The sequence below is a fragment of the Leptonychotes weddellii genome, chromosome 5 (genome assembly GCF_054177405.1).
Source record: "Leptonychotes weddellii isolate Sample4059 chromosome 5, ASM5417740v2, whole genome shotgun sequence".
NCBI lineage: Eukaryota > Metazoa > Chordata > Mammalia > Carnivora > Phocidae > Leptonychotes > Leptonychotes weddellii.
The window spans coordinates 55788204-55800654 of NC_138373.1; the positions used below are offsets into that span (position 1 = coordinate 55788204).

General features: G+C 37.0%; 1 protein-coding gene across 1 annotated transcript in view; it reads right to left on the reverse strand.

The window, feature by feature from the left end:
• The window catches only part of LOC145715897 (myosin-IIIa-like), a 47332-nt gene that overhangs the window by 18376 nt on the left and 16505 nt on the right, over positions 1 to 12451 (reverse strand). The window contains exons 6-7 of the mRNA XM_081818912.1: positions 6013 to 6139; positions 1662 to 1872 (exon numbers count right to left, since the gene is read on the reverse strand). Coding sequence (XP_081675038.1) covers positions 1662 to 1872; positions 6013 to 6139 — 338 coding nt within the window. The remainder of the gene's footprint in view (positions 1 to 1661; positions 1873 to 6012; positions 6140 to 12451) is intronic.

The window sequence follows — 12451 nt, forward strand, 5'->3', positions numbered from 1 at the left end:
AAACTGGGATTGGCTAATGGCCTTCAAGGGTCTGGAATCACAATCATGTGCCATATTTTGGTGGGTATGTAGAAATACGTCCATTTTTTATTTTGGAGTGAAGAACGCAGTTTTCAAGAGATTCTTAAAAGGCTCCAAGATACCGACCAACAATTAAGACCACTGACTTGTCATTCCACACCTTTATTGAACAGGCTGAAGAAGACAAGATGCAGAGAAAGGCAGTGACTTGCCCAGGGTTGTGCAACAAATTAGCGGCAAAGCCTGGCATTCCTGGCGCAGAATGCCAGCTCTTCAAAATCTTAATGTAAATCTTTCCAGATTGAACTAAACTATTTGAATGACATTATTTTCGTTTCTTAAACATTCTGTAAAAAATTTAACAATCTACGATTTGGATAGCTTCCTTTATTGTATGGAAAAGAAAGTTACTAAGTAGTGAATAGGCTATAGTGGAATTTTCAGCAGATCGCCTGTTTGGAAGTCAGACCCTTCCAGGTACCACTTAGGGGCCAGACATGCAGATGATAACTAACAAAATGAGGTTGTTTGTGGAATATACAGATATTGAAAATTCTTGAATGTTTCCATTTTCATCTGAAAGTTTGGCATCCCACAGATGGCTACCAATGAACATACAAACTATTTTGACTGTTAAATCCTAAAGGGCAAATTGGATTTTGATTTGCTGACCCAGTCAGATAGGCTACAATTTAGCAGGGAGGCAAGAAGCAATTTTGAGGGATAGAGAGTTAAGAACATGGAGGAATAATGGACAATCTCTTAGGCATTTTGGATAATACTACGGTGTGGTATGTATTTTAGTGGAAAAATGACAGTGAATTACTCACCCAAAATATGTATAAAATGGTCTATTATGCTTAGTAAGTAAAGGTGAGTGAGGTGACTTAAAGTTGGCAACTATCTTATTTTTTTGTATACAAATTTCTACAGATTGTATAATTTGTGGCAGAACAAAGCTTTAGGTGTAAATGTAGGGACCTTTATCTATGCACAATGCCTGGCACATAGAGAGCACTCAGTTAATGGTGGCTGTGATTCTTATTTCTAAGATGAGGGCATAGACTTATGGTCAGATAACATTATTGCTCATATATGGGCTCTATCATTTACTATTTATTTAGAGCATTTCTGAACCAAATTTCATTTCAGGTCAGAAGACCTACCCTTACAGGGTTATAGTGAGAGTTAAAATATAAGAGAAAGTTTTCCTTTGCCTTCAAGATTTAATTTGATCCCTTAGAACAAAGCAAACATACAAAAAAAAAAACAAAACAAAACCCAAAACCCTGCTAAAATGACATTTTATGCAAGTATCAAGTGGTATATACTTCATAATACACCCTCTTATTAAAAGAACATATACATGGATAAAATGTCACATTAAAAATTCACTTTCTATTATGTTCATTCATGTTGCTACAGTTTTTATGTCCCAGCACTTTAAAAATTTTATAGCTATCTGGCCCAATAAAGTGCTACTAGGAACTAAAGCAGATCTACTGAAAGAGAACTTTAATAATTACATGATAACAATTAGGAACATCTTCAGAGGCACTCATATACAAATCAGTAAATTAGAAAATAGATTTGCATCACCTGACATTTGGGGAAAAAAATGTTTCCATAAGAATTTTTACCTTAGTGATGTGCCATGCTTCAATAAGCTGTTAATACGATTGACTATCCAACTAAAGAGACGCCCATATAAAGTTTTCGCCATAGCATCTCGGACATCAGTGGCTTTTTCTACAGTATTGGGTCGTATGATGGTTTCTCCTCTAGTGACCACACAGTGGGAGGTGAGAGCTTCTTGTAGCTCATCTGCCTGAATGCAAAGCAGAGAAGCGGCTAAAAGAAGTAAACAGAGGTATTGTTAGAAAAAGTCATGGCAACGGAGTAACTTACCATAGAATGAAAATGTCTCGGTTTACCTTCTTCAAATGACATGAAATAAATATGGGAAGACTTCATAATGTAAAAATAATTTCCTATTCAGTAGTACTCCTGGTTCTTCTTGATCATTTTTCTCCACTTGACTGGTCAAATGTAGGCTGCCATATAATACAGCACAACCCGAACCGAACTGGCTGACAGAGGGAAAAACATTTCCACAAGCCAGTGGTTGTTTATGTAATGCCAAACATAATTTCACTGAATTATGTTAAATAATTTAAAAGCATAATGAATAGGTTTAGGATAATTTCAATACCATTATTATATACACATTTTCAAAATGTAGAGATTAATTGGAAGATTACTTAGACTTCAGGGATACACCCAAACAAATGTATTTTATGTAACTTCTGCAATATTCAACCAAAAAAGCATAAACCGTATCTTGACATTAGTATATATATATATTTATTTTTTATTTTTTTAAAGATTTTATTTATCTACTTGACACACAGAGAGATAGCAAGAGCAGGAACACAAGCAGGAGGAGTGGGAGAGGGAGAAGCAGGCTTCCCGCGGAGCAGGGAGCCCGATGTGGGACTCGATCCCAGGACCCTGGGATCATGACCTGAGCGAAAAGCAGACGCTTAACAACTGAGCCACCCAGGCGCCCCAGTATATATTTTTTTATCATACTACTTCTCAGTTATACATTTCAATGACTAAAGTTTGTTAAAATGTGATGCCTGGAACATTTATTTATATTTAATGACAAATATCACAGGGAATTTTAAATAAATATTTAAATTCAGTGAAGAAAACTCATTTTTGAATATAATAAACATCTTTAACCCAAACTATTACATGACAGACTATTTTTTAAAACCAGTTGTTCTCCTTTCAAATTATTTTCAACATTTTGAATTTGCTTTTAGCATTTGGGACAAGCTATTTCTTGGCTATGTGGCTAAGATCATTGAACCTTACTTAAATAAAATAATTTTTTTCAGGCTGTGGATGTAACACAGGCTGACTGCAGAAATCTTACCTTTGAAGTTAACATTCTGCATTTCTTTCCTTTTAGGCATGTTTACAGCTGCTAGTCTGTACATACATTTCATCTTAATAAAATACCTTAAGCATTTCTCATTTTGTTAAATATTGCTTGTAAATGATTTTAATTTGCTGTATGATATTCTGCTCTATATCATATGATATCAATAATTTTTAAACTGTTGGATGTTTAGGTCATTTCCATATGTTCACAATTGTAAAGAATGCCGGGATAAATATTTGGGGTATGAAACTGTGTTCCTGTTTTGTATCATTGTCTTAGCATAAATTGCCTAAGTTCAGCAACTGGTTCAGAGCATATAAACATATTTAAGCATTTTGATACATACTATCTAGCTGCTCTTCAAAGACTCTGAACCAATTACATTATTATCAGCCAAGTAAAAAACCAGTCATTTCAATGCAATTTCATGGACACCACAGGTTATGATTTTTGAAAATGACCAATTTGATAGGAAAAAATGCCTTTGTTTTTCAATTTGTTTTTAACTGACTCCTAGTGAAGCTAAATACTTTCTTCTTTTCATATTTTTATTAGTAATTTGTGGTTTTTTATTTTATAAACTGCCTTTTGTCATTGATATATTTATCTTTTCCTAATCAGCTTAGAAGAGCTCTTTATAGCTCATACACGTTGCTTATATATACGCTGCAAATATTTTCTCTCATTTTTCTACTTGTATTGCAATTTCATTTATTTTTCTTTTGGCAGTATGAAAAAGTCTTTAATATTTATGTAGTCAAATATCCATTAAAAAAATCCTTTCTGCTTTTGCTTTTCTGCACATAAAATCCTTCAAGTCTTTTCTCATCTCAGAATTATATAAATGCACTTTGTCTTGTACTTTTATCACTTTTTTGCATTTAAATTGATATAGGTTTGGAATTCATTTTGGTATATGGTATATGACAAAAATTCGAACCCTCCTCCCCCAAACGGCTAGCCAGTTCACGGTCACTACAGCACAGATTCCCTAGTGATTTGTAATGCCATTTCCGGCAATTCTACCTGGATCTGTTTCTGAAGAGTGTCTCCCATTGATTAATATGTCTATTTCTATTCCTACATTGTTCATTCATTTGACATATATTTATTAAGTGTCTACTATATGCCAAGCATTTTACCTGGGAATATACTGCTAAGTATAATACCTTGTGAGAAAAACTTCTAGTTTTGATCAACTTTATCCAGAAGGAATGGGAAACTAATCAAGAAATTTAAGTGGGAAAATAGAAGGAGGAGAGGGAGAGGGAGGGACAGAGGTACAAGGAGAGGGAGAGGGAGATTGAGAGAACCCACTGATACATGCCTTTAGTGGTTTCTGAATGAACTGTGGAGAATGGCCTGGAAAAGTTCAAGAATTGATGTAGAAGGAACAAGTGGGAGGTCACTTAGCTCAGGTGAGAGGTGATGGTGTCTTTAGTGAGAATGATGATAATGGAGATAAAGAGAAGTAGTTAGATTTGAGAGATATTTATGGGATAGAATAGACTAGAACTGGTGCCTGATCGAAACGATGCACCTGTAAAACCATCAGGAAACATAGCCTTGGTTTCGAGATAATTCCTTGCAACTTTAGTTATAAACCATTTTAAGTAAGTCAGCAAAATTTCTATTTTCCATGAATGGCTATTCCAGAAAGTGCTTCAATTAATTTTAACTATATTCATATTAAAATTAACCTTCTATGACCCATATGACTGTCTCCTATACAGAAAAAGCTTCTCAATTACCAAAGTCATTTCTTAGTTTGGTAGTTTCTAGGTATACTCATACCTACAACATATCTCTGTTGTAAATCATTCCATTCATGGCTGATAACTCTTCTAATTATGATCAATGGTGAGATTTGAATCCATCATTGGAGTTTTCTGTTTTTTCCTGCCACTTCTGATAACTGAGGACTTCTGGGAGCTACAGATCAGCTCGGAGCTACTGGCCCATGGGCTCCAAAAAATACTAGGTTTGCTGAACGAAGGGTCAGCCTGGAATCTATGCAGCCTGCAGCATATTGGCTAAAAGAAGGCCCAGCTCACCATGGGCTGGAGGGAGCTCCATGGCTCAGAAAATAAGTAAATAAATAATATCAGTCTAATGCTTCCTGTGCCAATTAACTTTATTTATATATGAAAAATCAGAACAGGTTCCCAGGTCCATGCCAATCATTACATGCCAATCTCAGTCCTGCTGTATTACCAAGCTGGTCCCAGAGACACAGTGGGATGGAGATGATAGGGATCTAGGGACAGGTCCAGACCAGGATGGTTGGCATCTGGTTCCCTGAAATTACCCTAAAACATCTCATTCTGTTCCTCATTAAGTATAAATCAGAAAAAATATGTATAAATAAAAATTTATATCATGATTCCCTAAGTTATGAATGAAACTTATAACAAACCTGCAATTATGGGGGCATATGACCATATTAAAAATTTAAAAAAGTGTATATTCTAAATAAAAAAGCTATGCCACCACAAGATCAGTGGGAAACCTTAAGTTATTGGAATAATTCATTGAGTTTTACTAGTTAGACAGAAAAGTTGATTTGAAGCAAATACCATGATGCACTTTTTTTACATAGAAAATGATCGCAAAATCAGTCAACCCAGGATGAGTGAGTATAAAAGCCACCCAGTATGAAAATAAATATACAAGTCTTTATTGCTTATAAAATGATACAGATGCTGAATCTATAAAATAATAACTTTAACTCTTTTCAGATCAGTTTACTAAATTTTAGTGATATTTTCTGTGTTTTTACATTGAAATGTAAATAGCTCCTAAAATAGTCATGAAAGCCTAGTCTTTAGAAAGGTTCTCTACAGTTAATTTGTAGGCATGAAGCTCTGTTTTAAATATTGGCTTTTAAAAACTTCATTTTACGCAAACTGAGTCAGAGTATTCTTCTTTAGGATTCCAGATAAGCACAATTGCTTGAGATGATCTTTATGAGACACTTACAGTATTTCATTAGACATTTTTCACGAGTGCAGTTTTGAACAGAAGATAATAACACTCACAGTTCTCCAGAGCTGCATGATTGGAAATGCGGCTCTTGTCAATCTGGTGTTCAGTTGCCACAGAAGAAAACTCAATGTTGCCAACATTCAAGATTGCAGCCAGTATACTGTATATACTTCCAAGTTGCTGAAACACACCATAAAAATGTAAGCATCACCCTCCCCTGGAGAGTATAGCACGGCAGTGGCGATGGCTGGGGACAGAGTGGGGAAGAATGCTAAGGCTCCGGCATAAGAAGGCCATCCCGCAGATGATGATGTCAGACAATGAGACCCAAGTAGGCTCCGTCTCCTTAGCTATTTTAATATGAGAGGTGAGCATGGTGCCTGTTACCCAGTGAGTGCTGAAAGAAATATTTTGCGATTGCAAATATGAATAAAAAATAGAAATGAGGAGCTCCGCAAGGAGGAAGTAGCAACGATTGAATTCCTGAGACCACAGATAAATCTATCTATGGGAAACTTAACTTCAGAACTTAATGTGGTCATTTCCAGATGTTCGTTCCCCTTGAAGCCATCTTAAAAGTGACATTATATGTGTGGATAAACGAGAGTTAAGAAAGAGAAATCCAAAGATCCCAGCACCAAAATCAAAGGATATGTGCGATTTAAGTATAGGCATGAGAACTTTGGACTACAGCTTGGAGTTTATAGCAGTAAAACCCTTTTAAATAAGGTACATCAAAAATACATTCGGAAACACACACCCATACCCACAACTCGTCTTGGGGGTACTGGAGGCATTTTGCCAAGGAGTCGATGGTAATTGTAGGTGTCATTCCAACTATGTTCAAAGTGCAGTAAGTTATAGGAAAGAGACAAAATCCTTTATTGTTTTCTTATGTTGCTGCCTTGATTCTAACCCAGCTCCTACACTTAGAAATGATTATTCCATCTGCTCCAACATTCCAAGTCATGATAAAAACTGGATATGGAAAAAATCTCCAGGGATATTTATTCATTCATCTACAACATATATGAATATAGATTAAATGAATATATAAACATTAAAATAAATATATTTATTGAACGAATATATAGACATATCTGTGTCTATCTACGTATTCACTTATCCAAATGCACATGTATTTTATGCCAGGCACTGCTCTAGGCACAGGGGATTTAGCAGAGGCAGGACGAAGATATATGTTTCCTTGGGGTGTTCAGGCAGTGAGAAGGCAGACATTAAGAAAAGAAACAAAGAGACAAACATGACATTTTCAGTAACAAAATGGGCTGGGAAGGAAATAAAATGGAGAGGAGGGAGAGTGACTGGGAAGGGCAGGGAGGGCCTTTTGAGTCGGGGAGTTTAGGGAAGGCCATCCTTTGGGAAGCAGAGGCCTGGATGACAAGGGAGTCAGCCAGGAAAAGAACTGGAATCAGACTGTTCCAGGCAGAGGGGCCAGCAAGGGCAAGGGCCTGGCTTGCAGAAAGAAAGTCAGAGTGGGGCTGGAGGACAGCGAGTAAGGGGCAGGGATGTGGGTGTGATAGGAGCCAGGGAGGTGAGTTTGGGCAAGACCAGCCACCAGAGAGAGTTTGGGTTTCCTTTGGATGGCCATGGAAAGCCACTAGAGATTTCAAAGCAGGCAGTTTTGATATTTTAAACATGACTTGCCAGGATGTGGAAATGAATGGATTGGGGGCAGACGGAAGAGTAGAATGGGCAGGAGGCTAGTGAGAGGTGGTGGCTTGGACTAGAACAGTAAGCGGTGGAGAAAGAAAGCAGTAGATGGACTGGGGCATATTTTGGAAGTAGAACAATAAATATGCTGATAGGCTGGATGTGAATCCCTTTTCTATGAAAATTCTCCTGGTAAGGAATTCCCATTTGTAATATGCATAACTTGTAAAGAAGCAACCAGTGTGGGCTTCAATAGCAGATGGACAAATAAATACAGCATCTGACATCCTGCTCTATTTTTCTTGAGAAAACTATAGACCTTATGGATAATCTACACCAGGAATACTCCATAAGTAGATTGTTGAGAACTATGTTCCTTCAACACTTTGTGTGTTTGTCAATTATGGACTGGAAAGTTCAGATATGTAAGTTCCAAAGTCATATTTTAACAGTTTTTAGAGATTCATTATAGAGAATCACATGCTGATTCAATCGACTTCTAATTCTTATTCAACTGTTTATGAGAAGGACTATGTAATCCTTCTAGACTGGGGCTCTCTTTGATATCCTATAATTACAATATTCATTTGGATTAAAGTTGGAGCCTCAGAAGAGAGCAAATCAGGGCCCTGGCCCAGTTTGGCTTGGCAGCTAGATTGACGGGGCTCAAAGGGGCCTGACCTCAGGTATAGGTATGACCTTGACCAAGCACTTGGGTTATTCATGGTACAAACACCAATTATCTCTGATGCTGGTCATCCCAAGGAATCCAAAACAATTTTTATTTGCTGGTTAACAATAATAAGCAAAAGAACATTTTTCCAAATAAAACTACCAAGGCAACCTAACAACTTTCTATGGACTTTGAATGAACTGAGATTTGAAGCCTGACTCCCAGACCTTCACTGTTCTGATGTATCAGCTCCAATCTATTCCACTGCTGCTCTGGACATTTCTGCTCTTCTCTGTGCTTATACACTAGGCTGATCTGCCATGCAGACAGCAACCCAAAACTACGTGTGTGGGCAAGGTCACTTTCCTCTCTACACTGAGTTAATCTGCCCAAGCAAAAGAATTCTGTTAGAAGGACTCTTCCTCTTCCAGAAGTTTATTGTACTATACCTCTTATTCAGTCATCCACCCATCCATTCGTTCATTCAACCGTCATCTATTGACTATTTATTAAGCACAATGTGAGATACTGGATATATATCAATAAATAAGAATAATTTCTGCTCTCAAGCACTTTACACGCTCCTAGAACCAAAGGGCATGGATCATTTCCTATACTGAATTTCTATATGGATCATTTCTACTTTATGTATTTTAGTATAGTTTTTTTTTTAATTAATAAACTTTATTTTAGAGTAGTTTTAGGTTCACAACAAAACTGAGTGGAAAGTGCAGAGTTTCTATTTAGCCCCTGTCCTCCCCCCTCCACACACACAGCTTCCCCCACTATCAATATCCTGCATTAGAGTGATACATATATCATAATCAATGAACCTACACTGACACATCATTATCACCCAAAGTCCACAGTTTAGAGTTCACTCTTGGTGTTGTACATTCTATGGATTTTTACAAAGGTATAATGGCACATTTCTACCATTATAGCATCATACACAGGATTTCCATTGCTGACAGGTCCTCTGTGCTGACTATTCATCTCTCTCACAATCTCTAACCACCACTGGTCTTTTATGACATGTCTCCATAGTTTTGCCTTTTCCAGAATGTCATATAGTTGGAATCCTACAGTATGTGACCCTTTCAGATTGGCGCTCATTCAGTAATGTGCATTTAAAGTTCCTCCATGTCTTCATGGCTTGATAACTCATTTCTTTTTAGTGCTGAGTAATATCCCATTGTTGGGATGTGCCATAATTTATTTATCCACTCACCCACTGAACTGGACATCTCAGTTACTTCAAGTTTTGGCAATTATGAATAAAGCTTCTGTAAACATTAGTGCACAGGTTTTTGTGTGGACATACATTTTCAATTCCTTTGGGTAAATACCAAGGACTTTGATTGCTGGATCACATGGTAAGAGTATGAGAACTCTTCCCATGGAGAATGCCATGTGAAGAAGAACTTTTTTTTTAAGATCTTTATTTTTGAGTCATCTCTACACCCAATGAGGGGCTCAAACTCATAACCCTCATAACCTTGAGATCAAGAATCATATGCTCTACCGATTGAGCCACCTGGGAGCCGCCTGCCATGTGAAGAAGAAGACAGAAATCAAAGTGAGGCATCTGCAATCCAAGGATCCCTAAGGATTGCCAGGGAATCACCAAGAAGTAGGGAAGAGGCATGGATTTTCTCTCACAGCCCTCAGAAAAAACCTAACCTTGTGTCAGACTTCTGATCTCTAGAACTGTGAGGAAATATAGTTCTGTTGTTTAAGTCACTCAGTCTGTGGTACGTTGTTATGGAAGCCCCAGCAAAGAAATACAGTATCAATGCTTTTTTGCTAAATTTATGGATAAGATGTATAACCTTGGGATAATCAACGTGTTTATTCTTTAACTGCTTAAAACCCTAAGTCTCTACTATGTATAGAGACATAGTAAGACAATCTGACAACTGCTTTTGTGACTTGAATTTAAACACTTATTTGATAGTACTCTTATAATTTTAGTTCGAAAAGCGTAACTTAATTTGATTGCAAATTGTATTCAAATATATAAGATAGTTTGAGCTACATAATAATTTTGAATTATTACATTTTCAGGGCTAATAAGTTTAAGTGCTTAAGAAGATTTAAATGATCAGGAAGTTTAGAAAGTCCTTATCAGTCCTTGTAAGACTGCTTTGTCAGTCATTTGGAATATATGAAAGACTGAGATGTACTAAATTTTTACATAGTTTCAGGCATTTAAAGAACTTAATTAATTATGTCTGTTTAGGACAACTTAAAATTATATTTATTAGTTAAGTGAACAAAGGTGACTGAAAGTTGTTTCTATTCTTATACAAAGATTGTTAAAATTGAAATAAAATTGAAATAAAAGATGTGTCAAGAGAAGAAGAAGACAAGCCACAGATTGGAAGAAAATACTAGCAAAAGGCACATCTGAGAAAGGACTGTTATCCAAAACATACAGAGATTTTTTAAAACTCAACAGTAAAAAACAACCCAATTTAAAAAAATGAGTTAAAGACCTTAACAGACACCTCACCAAAGAAGATTTACAGATGGCAAACAAGCATATGAAATGCAGGGAAATGCATGTGTCATCAGGGAAATGCAAATTAAAACTACAAGGGGATACCACAGCGTACCTCTCAGATTGGCCAAAATCCAAAACACTGACACCACCAAATGCTGACCACGGTGCAGAGCCACAGGAACTCTCATTCACCGCTGGTGGGAATGCAAACGGGTACAGCCACCTTGGTAGACCGTGGGATGGTTTCCTAAGAAACTAAACATACCCTTACCATATAATTGAGCAACTGAGACCCATGGTGTTTACCCAAAGGAATTGAAGACTTATGTTTTCAGCAAGAGTGAATCCTAATGTTCACTATGGACTTTGATTCATAATGACATGTTGGTATAGGTTTGTCTGTTTCTGTGTAGGTTCCTAAGAATTCCACATGATTTTCACACCTTAGTTCCAGTTCATGCTGCTCTTTTCCTCCCTCTTATACATAATCTCTTAGAACCTTTCAGAGACCAACCACTAGACTTCGTGTTTCTGTAACATTCTCTGTTTGTTATCATGGCATTGATTATATCTTACTGAAATTATGCTTTGTGTGTGTGTCTTTATCAGATAATAACTGAGGACAGTGACTGTGCTTCACTCACGGCACTCAATTAATGCTTGTCAAGCTGTTTTCTTTTGCATTGATTAAGTGACAGTAAACTTTTCTTCACCCCATTCAAGAGAGTGGTGAGAAAAAGGACAATCCCTGGACCTCTAAGTAGGTGGGGATCACCGTGGACTGTGACAAAGTGACAGGAGCCCAGGCTGAGGGGTGTGGCACTACCCAGTCTGGTTCTGGGAGAACCAGAATGCTGTTGCAGCCATTGAGCAAGGACAGAGAAGGCAGGATGGGAGGAGCAGGCGGGGGCAGGGACCCACAGGCCGGGACACTGTCGGAGCCCACATTACCAGCCAGATCAGAACGGAGGGGAGGGAAGGAGAAGCCTGCCATGAGCATTTGCTGTTGTTTGTGTGTAAGGGATATTCATATGCTTTCTGTGCGTAGGTTGAATTTTGCACATACTTAAAGCCATAAAATGACATGACCAATCCGCAAAGATTAGGATAAAATTAAACAGCCTTCAATTTTAGTTATCGAATCATAGATAATGACACTTATTCTACTGATAATGAAACTTATATCAGAGAGGTTTAGTTATTGGTCTAAGGATGCAGAGCTAGAGACAAGCCATGCCAAGGACTTTCACCCACAGGTCCTGACTCCCTAGTCCAGAATGAGTGTTATTTTAATCTACAGTCTTCCTGGGTCCTGTCATTCATTTCATTCAGGTCATCAATGTTGGCTAAGTTATGACATTCTAGAATTCCAACTTATTTTATGCATTTTGAATAAAGACAAGTAGGTATCAACTTATTATTTTTAAATCCTTATCAAATGACTAACTAAAAAGAGTGATATGTCTTTCTCACCCCAGCCAAAATCAATTTTTAAAAAGCATTTCACAGAAATTCACTTAAAATACTAAAAAAGTTTCTTTCACATGTATTATTTTATCATAACAAAAGTGATAACTCATAGTCCAAAGAAAATGTATTAGATTGTTATTTTAGATGATCGTAAGAAATGTAAGCAAAA